The 16,125-nt window shown below is 44.3% G+C and overlaps 1 protein-coding gene across 3 annotated transcripts in view; it reads left to right on the forward strand.

The window, feature by feature from the left end:
• RSPO1 (R-spondin 1) overlaps positions 1–2,340 on the forward strand; it is a 34,215-nt gene extending 31,875 nt beyond the window's left edge. For all 3 annotated transcript variants that reach the window (XM_048825965.2, XM_075121294.1, XM_048825964.2), the window contains one exon: positions 1,610–2,340. In XM_048825965.2, coding sequence (XP_048681922.1) covers positions 1,610–1,758 — 149 coding nt within the window. In that variant the 3' untranslated portion in view covers positions 1,759–2,340. The remainder of the gene's footprint in view (positions 1–1,609) is intronic.
• Positions 2,341–16,125: the final 13,785 nt, after the last annotated feature.

Here is a 16,125-nt window from a genome sequence, read left to right on the forward strand (position 1 = left end):
TAGAAAGAACCCCTGGCTGTAAAAACAGAATGAGCCACTGAGCGGTTAGTTTCTAATAGGATCAAGCTTAAAAAATTGTCCCTGGACACAGCTTGCCGTGTCTGCTGTATGTTGGCATTCTTATTCCATTAGCTTCTTCACTGGAGACAGAGAACACACCAAGGGCTGGAGCTCATAGTCCACTTACAATGTGATGGTTGGTAGATGGTTGGTCCACTTACAATGTGATGGATGAAGAAAAGGAGTACTTGTGGCACCTTAGAGACTAACAAATTTATTTGAGCATAAGCTTTCGTGAGCTACAGCTCACTTCATCGGATGCATTCAGTGGAAAATACAGTGGGGAGATTTATATACACAGAGAACACGAAAAAATGGGTGTTTATCATGCACACTGTAAGGAGAGTGATCACTTAAGATGAGGAGTACTTGTAGCACCTTAGAGACTAACCAATTTATTTGAGCATGAGCTTTCGTGAGCTACGAGCTGTAGCTCACGAAAGCTCATGCTCAAATAAATTGGTTAGTCTCTAAGGTGCTACAAGTACTCCTTTTCCTTTTGCGAATACAGACTAACACGGCTGCTCCTCTGAAACCTGTCACTTAAGATGAGCTATTACCAGCAGGAGAGTGGGGGGAGGGGAGAAAACCCTTTGTAGTGATAATCAAGGTGGGCCATTTCTAGCAGTTAACAAGAACGTCTGAGGAACAGTGGGGGGCGGGGGGGAATAAACAAGGGAAAATAGTTTTACTTTGTGTAATGACTCAACCACTCCCAGTCTCTACTCCCCTTACAGTGTGCATGATAAACACCCATTTTTTCATGTTCTGTGTGTATATAAATCTCCTCACTGTATTTTCCACTGAATGCATCCGATGAAGTGAGCTGTAGCTCACGAGAGCTTATGCTCAAATAAATTGGTTAGTCTCTAAGGTGCCACAAGTACTCCTTTTCTTTTTACGAATACAGACTAACACGGCTGCTCCTCTGAAACCTGTCAATGTGATGGATGGTTCCTCTCTAGCCCCCTTTGCAGAATGTTGTGTTTTCTTTGCTGTTCCTCATAGTCACTGGACTTGTGAACTCATGGAGGCTGATGGCTTGTTCATTCCCCTCCGGATTGCATTAGGACTGCAGTTGTGCTGGCTGCTCTGGGGAGCCCCGTTCTGAATAGTGCCTAACCCTCCAGGCAGAAGACAATAAGGAGCAGAGGGGAAAAGGCAGGCGTTGAGTTTAGTGGCTCTCAAATGCACAAAGTGAATTTTCCAATCATGCTAAGGAGTCTGGCCTGTAACCTCAGCAAATGCCGGCTCTGAATGCCCTGCCAGAGATGGAAAATTACAAAACCAAATTAGAATTTCAGTCATCTCACCCCTCTGTGAACACAAATAATACTGAGCTCAAGGGCATGCACTTCAACCACCCTAACGCCTCAGAGAGCAGGAGAAACACAGGCCTGCAGCGTGCAAGCTGGTCACGAGGCAATGTCAGCACTCACTAGCCATTGGGCCAGCATGCCTGCTGGTCACAAGGCAGTGAGTGCTCAGCTCTGTGATCAGCCAGCATTCCATTCGATAGTCTCATTTTTGCTCCTTTGCTTGGTTTCAGGAAAAAGGAAGAGAAAGGAAGAGCAAGATAACACAAATGGAAACAGAAACCAGAAAGACACCAAAGATGCTAAATCTGGCACCAAGAAAAGGAAAGGCCAACAGAGAGGGACTGTGGTCCCCATGACTCCAGCTAGCCCTGCTCAATAGCTGCCCCTTTACAGTCACATGATGGCAAGAGTTCATTGCTGCTATGTATATGAAAGCTTTATTGAACCAGAGCACTGCTACACAACAGACACAATCAGAAAGATAGACAGACAGACACAGAAACTACACACACACACAAAGACTGACGGAGACCACACACATATGCAACATAGACTGCAAAGAGCAAACTTCTAAGAAGAGGAGTAAGAAAATATAAGAGATGAAGCTTAAATGCCAAGGACTTTACAATGGGAAGCTGGGGAGAAAGTGTGAACCAGAGTGGAGGGCAGTGATGCAAATATTCCTGATTAAATGTCTCAAATAGAAGCCAGCCATGTAAACCCCAGCATAACGCAGCTTCAGCCAGAGACTAGAACTGATTTGCTCCTATTCCAAATCAAAGGATCTGGAATCGTGCAAAGGCAGTGGCCTGTTTCTATTCCCCCTTCCTTTATTTTGTGTTTTAAGCTGTAAGAGAATGTATGTTAAACCTTTGTGAGAAGAGGTCAGAGATGTCTGCCCTGAAATGGCTTCAAAAATTTATTTCAAATTAAAAAAAAATCCAACAAAATGACAACCAAATTTCCGAGCGTATGGTTCATGGCTCAGCCCCCGCAGAAGCTGGTGGCCCGTGGGGCAGGGCCTTGTTTGCAGAAGGAAAACTCATAAAAGCTTTAAGAAAATCTCAGAAAATGTTGCCAGCTGCATCCTAGCCACAAATCAGTCGTCATTCACTTGCACAATCCCCATCTGTGTTCAATAAGTCCCGTCGGGAATTTCCCATCATGCAGCAAGTTGAGAAAATTAGAGGTTACAGCAAACCACAGGCTGTTTGATATTGCGATTCTGACAACAGTCGCAGCTGAAAGGATTCTGTGCTGGACTGAGGAAGGTGCTGATGCCTTTGTGCAGACTCCTCCCTAACCTAATGGAGAAAAGCCGTGCGGTCCCGTCTCTGCAGGGGGCAAAATGTTCAGAACCTTTACATCTATTAGAAAACCATTCATCGGCATGTCGCCAGTTGGACTGGCTCAGAATTAGCACCAGCACTGTCTAGGTCTCCCCACTTCTCAGCAAAGATTTAATCTCCCGGGTGAAATTCACCACTGTGCAATACGAGGCCTGTGGCCACAGGGCTTCCAGGAGACTGAAGCAGTGCGCACACACTTTGTGCAGCCCCTGTGCACAGGGTGGATTTTACCCAAAGCACTGTAGTGAGGCTGCATAGTATTCAGACTTATCCAGTGGTGCAAGGAGGGAGGTCCGGTCCGGTACGCCATACCAGTGAGCTATTTATAGCTGGTCCGCTGTACCAGTGAGCTATTTATAGCCAGTAGGCCGTACCAGTGAGCTATTTCTAGCCCGTCCGCCGTACTGGAAAGACACGGGAGGAGCAGAACGGCGGCCCCACAGCCCTTCCACGCAGCTGCGACTAGCATCTCCTGTCTGGGGTCTGTAGGCAGCCCCGCTGGAGGACAGGGCTGGGGGCGGTAGAGCCGCACTGGAGGAGCTGCTGTCGTGGGGCTGCCCCATGTTCTGCTCCTTTCGCCCCTGTGGTTCCAGAGAGGCCTGCGGTTCAGAAGTCTCTGGCGCAGCAGGAGGAGACAGAGATCCCCTCAGGTAATGTGGGATGGATCATGCGGAGCGGAAGGGGAGAGTGTGGGGCCCCAGGCTGGGGGCGGGGTGGGTTCATGTGAGGAGTCCCGTGGGGGGGTCATGTGGGGAGGCCACGTGACCCCCCCAGCTGGTGCAGCATACTGGTAAGAAATGAATTCTACTTGCCCCACTGGTCTTATCTTTCAAAGTGTGCATCCCTTGGTGTAGATATTTGCAGACCCTTCTTCATCCCTTTAAGATCCAGCCGAAATCACTGCTCCCGAGGGATGGGCCCAGGCGAGCTGCCCTGCCCCATAGGGCAGTATCCTGGGCAAGCTGCCCACCCTCCTGGCGGTGTCAGGGGCAAGCTGTCCTGCCCCCAGGGGGGATCAGGGTGAGCTGACCTGCCCCCCAGCTGATCCCTAGCACTCAGCAGGTTTTGGTTTACCATTATTATTACACCTCTTTTGTTCCCCCTCTGCGTCCTGGCTGTCGCAGAGTGCGAAAGCAACCAGTGCTTCTCAGAAGAACATGCACTGGGGGAGAGCTGCCCCCAACACGTAATGTGCTGACACCTTCCGAGGTCACACATGGCCACCTGATGTGACTGGCTGCATCACCTCACACACCCGTCCTGCCAGCTAGCTGGGAAGAGTGCTCGTTGTATTTTGGAAACACAAGTCCATGCAGTTGCAATTCTAGGAAAAGCTACTGGAATTCTCTTTTTGGCCCACCTGCCCTAGTGCAGTTTTGGCGGGGTTCAGAACGTGGGAGCCGCATAGTTGTCCCCGTTCCAGAGCTGCACGAAGCTCTCCGTGCCTGCCGTGCTGACAGCAAGGCCTTTGGGCCCATCATCCACTCTGTATTTAAGTAAACAAGCGGCCGTTATATCTTTTAGAGGGGATTCCATTTCAGCACAATGATAAATGAGCAGCATACCAGGCAGAGAGTGCGAGAGGTTCTCAAAACTCGTCTTTTCAATTGTTTATAGATCATGTTTAGATGAATCCTGGAGGAGACCTCCCCAGTTGAAAGGCTGGATCTTGCTTTATTTTCTGTTGTCAGCGAGCGGTGAGAGGAGTAGTCTGTTTGTACTGTGGCTTTGTACCTAACATGGACCTTTTCCCCTCCAGCTGTTCAGCAGCAATATCCGGTAACCCTTTTGGGAGTTTCACTTCACTAATTTCCAGCACCATCCCCAGGGCCCCAACCCGCTCCTCAGCAAAGATTGAAAAGCAGAGAGCGAGGGCATTAACAATTAATGATAATTATATTCCTGACTGCTACCATTCAGGGTTCCCTACAGTACAGAATATCCAGTATTAGCCTCCATATTTAAAAACTAAACTGCACATCAAGATAAATCAACCAGGCACATGTGGTGCTGCAGGGTCTTTGATTTGCTGTTGTTGTCATGTTGGTTTGGCAGTTACTTGTTATTTCAGAGGAGGAGAACAAGGCCTACGCAACACTTCAGTTCCACCCCAGCCCTATTTTGACATCTTAAGTGGTGCATAGCCCTTGTGTTAACCCTGTCCCAGGGAGGATTTTCACTCCAAATTTGTTAACTTGCAGTGGGGCCCCCGGTCATTAGCGAGGACTGTTGGCAAAGGTTTCCAATCCTCTCTGCTGGGTTGTTTTGGAATGTCTGCTTTTCCTGTCAGAGCAATACATTCAGTACAGATGTCTGACACTCAGAACTTTCTACACAAATGTCACTCGGATCTTTCTGTTTCACAGTTAGTGCAGGGAGGGTTCACCCATTAATGCCAGGTGTGTCCAGGGAGCATCACCACCTGGGGTTTGGTTTGGATCCACTTAGAGCTAGTCAAAATTTTTCAATGGCCTTTTTTTTTTAAACTGAAAATTTTGCAAAAGAATTTTATTTTGTGAAATTTGAGGGTTTTTTTTAAATTTTTTCCCCTCTCTGCCTGTTTCAGCAGCAAAATGGAAAAACACAAAACAAAAACATTTAGTTTTGAAATTTTTCAGTAAAAAATTGTGATTTTTTTTTAAATCCGTTCTTTTAGAAAACTTTGACAGGAATTTTTTTTTCTAAAATTTTTGAAAATGTTCATGATTTTTCCCCGTGTGTTTTGCTTGTTCATTGACACCCCCAGATAGCTGGTTTGTGTTTGGGGATTTAAAAGCATTTTCCCTTTAGCCAATATGTTTCCAAGAAGAGGGGCCTGGGTTCAAACACCTAGGGAATGCTTGGGGGTGCGACTGCTCCCACTTTTGGAATTTTTTAAGAGAGCTTCATTCATCTCAGTTCAGTTGCACGTTAATGCTTTCTCAGTGGTGCTGGAACCATTTGTATAGTGGGGGTGCTGAGAGCCATTGAACCAAACTGTAAACCCTGGATATAATGGAAACCACTTCAAGCCAGGGGGTGCTGCAGCCCCCTCCCAACACTCCTAGTTCCACCACCTATGTGCTTTCTTTCCCTTTACAATACAAAATCTGCTGTGATATTCTCCTCATGGCATCACCATAAAACATGCTTCTTAGCAGGCTGTGGTGCTGATAATTTTTGTTCATGTATCGTTCACAAAGATCAGGGTGTTTCTCAAACAAGTGGTTTAAAAATATTTACAGGAAGGACAAAACATCTCTTATGAAGCAGTTTATTCTCCACAATTCCAGGCAGATTAATGCTTCAGGTATCTGTATGGCTACCTGTAAGGCAACACTATTACCTCTGGCATCTAAAGCTGTCCCACACCTCCGCCCAATCTTTAATGGAATTGGAGGAGTGTTCTGTGCTATTCTGATAGATGAGATGGGGGGTGGGGGATGGGGATAGATAGATAGATAGATAGATAGATAGATAGAATCATGGACATTGTTGGAAGCTCCTTTGGACAGAAATGTCTTTGTTTAAATTAGTGACACAAAAACATTTTTACTCACATGTCAAGTCAATGGCAGATTTCTTTTCAAAATCTGCCTGCATAGCTTCCAGATATTTTGCTTAGCATTTGGGTAATTTTTCCCAGTTCTGATGGAACTAGAGCAAAGGAGAAGGAACAAAATATCACCACCCTACAACCCTCAGTTTTGAAATTGTTTAATTTCTAGCTCATTTGCTGAGATTTAGGCGCCGAGACAGACCAATCTCACCAAACACAGACTGGTTATAAGTATTATGCTTTCACCCTCCATGTTTAATATAAATCCAGATTTTCACCTGCCATGGTTAGGTTTAAAATGTGCACACACAGAATCCTCAAATAATAATTTACTAACCTTCTACTGCCGTAGAAGTGGAGGGAATGTATACATGTTTTAGTTCATGTTTACATTGAAATGATTTTTCACTCAGAAGAAGTCCAGGCTTTGATTAAAGGAAGGATACTCGGATGGTGGCCTCGGTGCTCTTTGATGCCACTATCTGGGTTACATTGCTGAAGGATTGCTGAGAGAAGATTCAGCACCTATTGACAGATTTTAGTAAATCAATGGACCTCACAGAAAGGGATGGTAATGCTGAACCGTTTTGTTTTTTTTTAAATCTCCATTTAAATGACAGAAATCCCAACTTTATACAACCAGTCATCCCAAATAAATCATTCTGATGGTATTTATATACAGGATAATATCGTGTACCCACCTGAATACCGCACTACAGGTCAGGCAGAGCAGCCTGCCAGCACCCCCCGGTATCTGAAGAGCAGCAGAGCCCTGCTGAGAACAACGGCAGTCTGGGTGTTGTAGGTTGATTATATAGTATTATTTACAACCAGTGCAAAGCAGCTTGGCTAGATTCTTGCGTGCCACCCGTCTTGCACATGGACCAATTGTATGCAAAAGTCCCAGGACGTTGGGCTGCTGGAAGATAAAATGCAGCACATGATATGCACCGCTTTCTGGAGAATAAATCACATTTTGTGCCGAATAAATTCAGATCACAAAATCTTCCTGTTTTACTTTATTTTCAGAGAGAATATTTATGTGTGAATGCTTTATATTCCAGGTTCCTAATAAATACTTTATACATATGATAGAGAACATTGGCCTGATTCCAGCCACGTAGCCAGGTGGAGGGAACAGGGGGAGCGATCCAAAAAAAGGCACCTTTTGTGCTTCCCCCCGCCCCAGCTCTGCCAATGCTACCATAACTCCGTGGCCTTCCACGGAACGACGCAGTGCTCAGTCAGGCCCTATACATCTAAGAGAACTGAAGGGGTTGAGTCTGACAAGCACCCTGCTCTCAGAGGACTCAATCCTGCAAGGTCTTGACCACCCACAGGTGCCATTAAAGTCAATCACTGCCCATGCTCTTCATTCTCCCTGTTTTCTTACCATCACCTCCTTTCCCCCCCCCCCTCTTCCTCCTGCTCTCTTTTCTTTGCTGATTTGAACTGCAGCTGTGGGAAGGATAAATCAAAGGCATTGAGCTCTGGGGTCTTATTCCTCTGTTAAGGAATCCCCAAACCTGGGCCATGTGCCAAGAAAGCCCTGTCACCCCGTCTCCCTTCACAAGCTTCACCCTAGAGGATGACAACTTCATAGTCCCTGAGGGACAGTGTCATCAGGAGAGGTTGTGGTGAAGTATCTAAGATCTCTTGTTTCGGAGTAGCAGCTGTGTTAGTCTGTATCCGCAAAAAGAAAGCTCACGAAAGCTTATGCTCAAATACATTTGTTAGTCTCTAAGGTGCCACCAAGTACTCCTTTCCTTTTTAAGATCTCTTGTGCCACCTTGGAGAACCTTGAAGACTAATACTGAAACATAAATCTGCCCTGGTATTCTGTGGGGACCAGTGCAGTGAATGGAGTCTCTAGACTGGTGTTGCCCTTATCCTAGCAGCATTAAACTAACAACAAATACAGTAGCTCCACACCACTCTGAAAAAGTGCTCTGAATAGAGTCAAGTCTCAGAAAGAGACTTTCTCCTTGATTTGCTCCTTGATCATTGAAAACTTGAAGAAAGATGGAGGTGATCTATTGCAGATGATGCTTGCTAAAAAGAATGACAACTCCAGTTGCTAACAATATGGTAAGAATAACTTAACCAACCCCCTTAGAACATCATAGAATCATAGAACTGTAGGGCTGGAAAGGACCTAGAGAAGTCACCAAGTCAGCCCCCTGTGCTCAGGCAGGACCAAGTAAACTGAGACCATCCCTTATAAACTGTCCAACCTGTACCTAAAAAACCACCAATGATAAGGATTCCACAATCTCCCTTGGAAGCTTATTCCAGTGCGTTACTACCCTGACAGTTAGAAAATTATTTCTAATAGCGAGCCAAAATCTCCTTGCAGCAGATTAAACCATTCCTTTTTGTCCTACTTTCAGTGGACATGAAGAAAAATTGATCACTGTCCTCTTTATAACAGCCTTAACATATTTGAAGACTGTTACCAGTCTTCTTTTCTCAAGAATAAACATGCCCATTTTTTAACCTTTCCTCATAGGTCAGTTTTTCTAAATCTTTTATCTTTTTTGTTGTTTCCCTCTGGACACTCTCCAATTTGTCTACATGTTTCCTCAAGTGTGGCCCCCAGAACTGGACCAGTACAGCAGCTCAGGGCTCACCAGTGCTGAGTAAAGCACAACAATTACCTCTTATGTCTTACATATGACACTCCTGTTATTACACCCTGGAATGATATTAGCCTTTTTTGCAACTGTGTCACATTTTTGACTCTCGTTCAATTTGCAATCCACCATAACACCTAGAGCTTTTTCTTCCAAAGCGTTTGCAATCCTTCCCAGCTTGGTGTCATCTGCAAATTTCATAAACCTACTCTCCATTCCATTTTCCAAGTCATTAATGAAAATATTGAAGAGTACAAAACCCAGAACTGACCACTGTGGAACCCCACTAGCTATGCCTACCCAGGTTAACTACTCTTTGAGTACGGTCTTTCAACCAGTTGCGCACCCACCTTATAGTAATTTAGTCTAGACCACATTTCTCTTGTTCGAACGACATGTGGGACTGTGTCAAAAAGCCTTACTAAAATCAAGACAAATCATGTCTATTCCTTCTCTCCATCTGCTAGGCCAGTAAAGAAGGAAAATAGGTTGGTTTGGCATGATTTGTTCTTGGCATATCCATGCAGGCTATTCCCTACAGTTCTATTGGCCATTAGGTGCTTACAAACTGATGGTTTAATAATTTGTTCCAGTATCTTTCCAGGTATCAAAGTTAGGCTGATTGATCTAAAACTCCCCAGGTCCTCTTTGTTCCCCCTTTTAAAAACAAGTACTATATTTGCCTTTCTCCAGCCCTCTGAAACCTCATCTGTCCTTCATGAGTTCTCAAAGATCATTGCTAATGGTTCCAAAATTGCTTCAGCTACTTCCTTATGTACCCTAGGATGAATTTCATCAGGCCCTGCCAACTTGAATCCAACTTATCGAAATATTCTTTAACATGTTCCTTCCCCCATGTTGTTAATATTAATTGTGTTGAGTATCTGGTCACCACTAATCTTTTTCGTGAAGGCCGAAGCAAAATTGGCATTAAACCCTTCAGCCTTCTTGATGTCATCAGTTATTAGCTCTCCTTCCCTGCTAAGTACAGGACCTACAGTCACCTTCATTTTTCTCTTGCTCCTAACGTAGTAAAAGAACCTCTTCTTACTGTTTCATATGTCCCTTGCTAGGTGCATGTCATTTTGTGCCTCAGCCTCTCTGCTTTTATCTCTACATGCTTGTGCGATTCTGTTGGACTTCTCCTTAGCAATTCACTCATGTTTCCCCTTTTTGACTTTCAGGTCATTAAACAGCTCCTCATGGAGCTATATTGGCCTCTTACTATTCTTCCTATCTTCCCTTCACATCTGGATAGTTTACAGTTCTGCTTTTAGGATTGTCTTCTTCAGAAACTGCCAGCTCCCCTGAACTGCTTTTCCCCTTAGATTTTCTTCCCACGGGACCTTACTTACCAGTTCTCTGAGTTTGTTAAAGTCTGTTCTTTTGAAGTCCATTGTCCTTATTCTGCTGTTCTCACTCCTTCCTATCCTTAGAATCATGAAAATCGATCATTTCATGATCACTTTCACCCAAATTGCCTTCCACCCTCAGCTTCGCTACCAGTTTCTCCCTGGTGATCAGAATTAAGTCCAAAATGGTTTTTTCTTGGTTTCCGAAACAAAAACTTATCCCCAACACATTCCAATAACTTATTGGAAATTCTGCTATTTGCAATATTACTTTTTCAACAGATGTCTGGGTAGTTAAAGTCCCCCATTACTACCAAGTCTTGCGTTTTGGATATTTCTGTTATTTGTTCTAGAAATGCCTCATCCACCTCCTCTTCCTAATTTGGTGGTCTATAGTAGACCTCCTACCATGACATCACCCATATTTTTTACCTCTTTTATCTTTACCCAGAGACTTTCAACTGGTCTGTCTCTGGCCTCCTTCTGGACCTCAGAATAAGTATATATATTCTTGATGTATACTGCCAACACCCCCTCCTTTTTTGTCCTGCCTGTCCTTCCTGAACAAGCAATTCCCATCTATACCAATATGCCAGTCATAAGATTTATTCCACCACATCTCTGTGATGCCAATTCAGTCATAATTTAGGCTATGTACTAATACTTCCAGTTCTTCCTGTTTATTCCCCATACTCCTTACACATGTAATTATGGCAATGAGTCATTCTGCTGCCATCACATGGCCACATTCATTGGGGGGTGTTTACAGCAATCAAACCATAACAGAAGGTGTTGAGCAAAATTCAAAATGACTAAACATCAACAAAGGTCAGACCGGCCTTGTCAATGAAACTAAAGGCATTTGACAGGTATGACAGCCTGGCATGATGCCCTGACCTGCCCCTCCTGGTCTGGGAGCTATGGTGGGAAACACACCACTCTACTTATTTGAGAAACAACAGAGTGAGTTAAAAAAACAAAGTCAGTATGTATCAGTATTGAAATGAATAAACTCGTGGGCTGCAGGGCAACAAATGGAAATGGCTGAATCATATATAATTAGATACATCAGCCCAGTAACCTTAGATGCTGGAATTCTTCCTGCCAGACCAAATTTGAGGATGATTCCTTCCACAGCTGCAAAGATACTGCAGGCCAAATACTGCCTATGTGGTATATTTAGTCAACTTAGGTGGAATGCCCAAATAGTCAGTTCAGCTTGACTCTGCTAAGACTTCTGAAAAATCCTGGAATCCTTACAAATAACTAACACTGCTTTATTTGAAAGAACAGAAAATGGTAGTTTCAGAAAAGTAGTTAATGTCATGGAAAACTAGATAGATGATACTAAGGCCAGCTGGGACAATCATGATCATCCAGTCTGGCCTCCTGCATAACACAGGCCAAAGAACTCCCCCAAAAGAATTCCCAGAGCATATTTTATAGGAAAATATCCAATCTTAATCTAAAAATTATCAGTGACGGAGAATCCACCACAATCCTTGGTAAATTATTCCAATGTTTAATTCCTCTTATCATCAAAAATTTACACCTAATTTCCAGTCTGAATGGGTCTACCTTTAACTTCCAGCCATTGGATCATGTTATGCCTTTCTCTACTAAAGTGCCCATTATTAAATATTTGTTCCTCTTGTAGACACTTACAGACTGTAATCCAGTCACCCCTTTAACCTTCTATTTGTTTAGATAAATAGATTGAGCTCCATGAGTCTATCACTGTAAGGCAGGTTTTCTTATCCTTTATCACTCTCATGGCTCTTCTCTGAAACCTCTCCAATTTATCAACATCCTTCTTTTTCACAAAACGCATAGTCAACCTGTGGAACTCCTTGCCAGAGGATGTTGGGAAGGTCAAGACTATAACAAAGTTCAAAAAAGAACTAAATAAATTCATGGAGGATAGGACCATCAATGGCCAGAAGCTGGGAATGGGTGACAGAGGATGGATCACTTGATGATTACCTGTTCTGTTCATTCCCTCTGGGGCACCTGGCATTGGCCACTGTTGGAAGAGAGGATACTGGGCCAGACGGACCTTTGATCTGACCCCGTATGGCCATTCTTATGTTCTTGGATTAAGAATACCAGAATTAAACACAGTATTCCTGCAGGAGTTGCACCAGTCCCAAATACAGAGGTAAAATAACTTCTCTGTTCCTACCCGAGATTCCCTTGTTTATGCATCCTAGGTTCACACTCGCTCTTTTAGCCACAGCATCACATTGGGAGCTCATGTTCAGCTGGTTATCCACCAAGACCCCCAAAACTTTTTCAATCACTACTTCCCAGGACAGAGTTCCCCATCTTGTAAGTATGGCAGACTGTAATGGGGTTCACTCACCACTCTTGCGCCTCCTGCCAGCTGTCATGGGAATTAGATCTTCAGGTGGTGCCTCGCCGCCATCACTCCTGATCTAGGACCCGCGTCTCTCCAAGGACCGCAGCATCCTCTTCAGCGACACAGCTCTCCGGCCATGCCACACACTGTGCTCTCCCCTTCTGGGGGACCAGCAGTCCACTGTTCACAGCCACTTCCCTTAGTGGCTACTGCAGAAAATTTTCTGGCCACTTCCTCGTGGCCCCAGCATCCTCTTTGCCCTTGCCTCAGGGCCTCAGCCTGCAAACCTCAGCAGTGAGCCAGGAGCAGTCTCTAACTCCCCTGGTTCCTGCTAGCAGCACTGCTCTGTCCAGAGTGCTGGCAGTTCTCTCAACCTTCCAGAGACACAGATCTTCCTCCCTGGACTCCAAGCAGAGAACTCCTCTCTGCTCTGCAGCTCCCTTTTTATATGGGAATGCTTGACTCTGATTAGCTCCTCCCTTCAGCCCTTCTTTGATTGGCTGCCTCCTATGCAGCCTACCTAGGGCTCTATTAATCCCTTAGAGCCCAGTGTGGGGCAGGCGCCCCATCACACTGACATTCTTGATCCTAAATGTATGCATTTATATTTAGCTGTATTAAAATGCATACTGTTCGCTTGCACCCAGTTTACCAAGCAATCCAGACCACTCTGAATCAGTGACCTGTCCTCTTCATTATTTACCACTCCCCTAATTTTTGTGTCATCTGCAAATTTAATTAGTGATTATTTTATTATTTCTTCTAGATCATTGATAAAAATATTAAATAATGTAGGGCCAAGAACCGATCCCTGCGGGAGACCCCACTGGAAATAGACCAGCTTGATGACAATTCTCCATTTATAGTTACATTTTGAGACCTATCAGTTAGCCAGTTTTTAATCCATTTAATGTGTGCCATGTTAATTTTACATCTAATTTTGTAATCAAAATGTTGTGCGGTACCAAGTCAAACAGCTTACAGAAGTCTTAGTTTATGACATCAACTATTTTACCTTTATCAACCAAACTTGTAATCTCATCAAAAAAATATTACATTGGCTTGACAGGATCTATTTTCCAAAACCCATGCTGATTTGCATTAATGACATTAACCTCTTTTAATTCTTTATTAATTGAGTCCCATATCAACCACTCCATTATGTTGCCTGGGATCAATATCAAGTTGAGAGGTCTATAATTAATCAGCTCTCCCGTTTACCCTTTTTAAAAATTGGCACAATATTAGCTTTCTTCCAACCTTCTGGAACCTCCCCAATGCTCCAAGATTGATCGAAAATCAATGCTAATGGTCCAATGCGCTCCTCAGCCAGATTTTTTAAATTCTTGGATGCACGTTATCTGGACCTGCTGATTTTAAAATGTCTAAAGATGTTTAAAGATGTTGCACTTTGAAGATGAAAGGAGGAACGCACATTAATGTCAATAAACTCCCTGTATTTCACCCTTTGCTGCCCAGTGGAAGAATAAATGCGTGCAGCCCACTCAGTACATCTGGATTTGAACGACAGGACTTCCCATTCTCAAGCCTGGGGGGATCAGCATTGTCGCCTGTATGCCAACTCCTTTGAAAGGCAGAAATTCCCCCAACAAACCAATCCAGATGCCCGCAGGATCCAGCATGCATTTATAACAGGATTCTCCTTAACATACACTACATTTATGAAACCGACTTTTTCTGTTCTTTCAAAGAAAGGAACATTAATTTTCTGGAAGCAGTCCAAGATTTTTAGTTAACAATAAAAAGAGTGTTTTCCGAAGGAAAAGGGAGGGAAAAGGGGAGGGGTGGGGGAGGAAGGCAAGTATTACTCAACTATTTAGTCTAAGAGTTTGAAAATCAAAAGGATCATTTGACAGATTGATATCAACTCTAATAGAAAACACACCAGTCCTGGGAAAACTCTTCCGCATAAGCCTTAAGTCTGATAGCTTAAAAATTATCTACAATTTGGAATTAATTTTTTTAATTCCCACATCAGTGTGTATTTTGTAAATGCTTAAGGCACATATAATTCTGCTAAGAGAAAACCAGAAATTCTAGGCTTATCCAAAACAGACTGAAAATTAGAGGCTATTAATATCATCTTACAAATCATTCCGGAGCACTTCAAAAATTAAAAGTACCTCAGACCACAGGGACTATACAGTATCAAAAAGCAAAATGCTGCAAGTCATACAAAACCCAGTCTCATTTTTAGAGTGTCTTAGCAGAAATAAAAAGAATTCTAAAACCAATAAAGTAGACTTCCCACTCCAGTGCTAACAAGAAGTATTTGGAAGTGAGGAGCTAGAACCTCAGCTAGATCTTGATCCTGGAAAGGGTAGTTTCTCTGAGGTTATGCCAATTTACAGTCGGTGAGGATCTTGTCCAATGTCTATTAAAATCTGGCAGTGACATGAATATGTATATATATATCTATATATACACATACAGGGATGTTAGATATACAATTCACCCCAACTTGTTTTCTTGTATTTGTTTGCAATGTCCATGCAGTTCTTAACATGACTGCTTAAAACACGTTTCAATCTTATCAATTCTATTCCTAAAAATCATTGCCCACAACCCCACACTAACAAGCCAGTGAACCCATGAGCATCACTGCTATAACAACAAGGTGGTGCCACCATGACCAACACTACAATACCAAACCAGTGCATCCATGGGCATCCCTACAACAACAAACTGGTGCCTCTGTGCCCCATGCTACCATAATAAACCAGCATGCAGTCTGCATGGAGGCATTTCAGGATGTGAATAGATTTCACGCTCAGACTAAGGATTCTTATTATTTTTCTGTGGGTAAAACAAAAATTTAAAAACAATGAAAATTCCATTGGCAGTGTCCTTGAAAATTCAGCTCTCCATTCCTCTTGGATGACTGTGGCACCCCCTTTTTAGGCCAGGGAAGGACGGCCCTGCTTAGCCTATCCAGTAGGTAAAGTATTGCCTCCAGCCCTGCTGTGGGGAGGTCACTCCCTGAATGGCTTTCTGTGAGGGATATGGTTGCCAACCCTCCCAGATTGGCCGGTAGTCTACCAGAATCGGCATCAATCTCCTGGTGGCTACTGAAATCACCAATCCGGGAGATTTGAATAGGCGGCTAAAAATCCGGTCGGGGTGCAGTGGGGCTAAGGCAGGCTCCCTACCTGCTCTGACTCTGTGTGGCGCCTGGAAGCAACCGGAGTGTTTGGCTAGGCACAGGGGCAGCCAGGGGGTCTCTGTGTACTGCCCCCGACCCGAGTGCCGGCTCCTCAGCTCCCATTGGCCGGGAACCAATGGGCGGTGCCTGCAGGCAGGGGCAGCATGCAGAGCTGCCTGACTGCCCCTGAGCCTAGGAGTCGGACATGCTGGTCGCTTCCAGGAGCCGCCCGAGATAAGCACCTCTCACCCTCTCCCGCACCCCAGCCCTGAGCCCCATCCTGCACCCAAACCCCCTCCCACAGCCTGCACCCCAACCACCTGCCCCAGCCTAGAGCCCCCTCCAATACTCT

The sequence above is a fragment of the Caretta caretta genome, chromosome 19 (genome assembly GCF_965140235.1).
Source record: "Caretta caretta isolate rCarCar2 chromosome 19, rCarCar1.hap1, whole genome shotgun sequence".
NCBI lineage: Eukaryota > Metazoa > Chordata > Testudines > Cheloniidae > Caretta > Caretta caretta.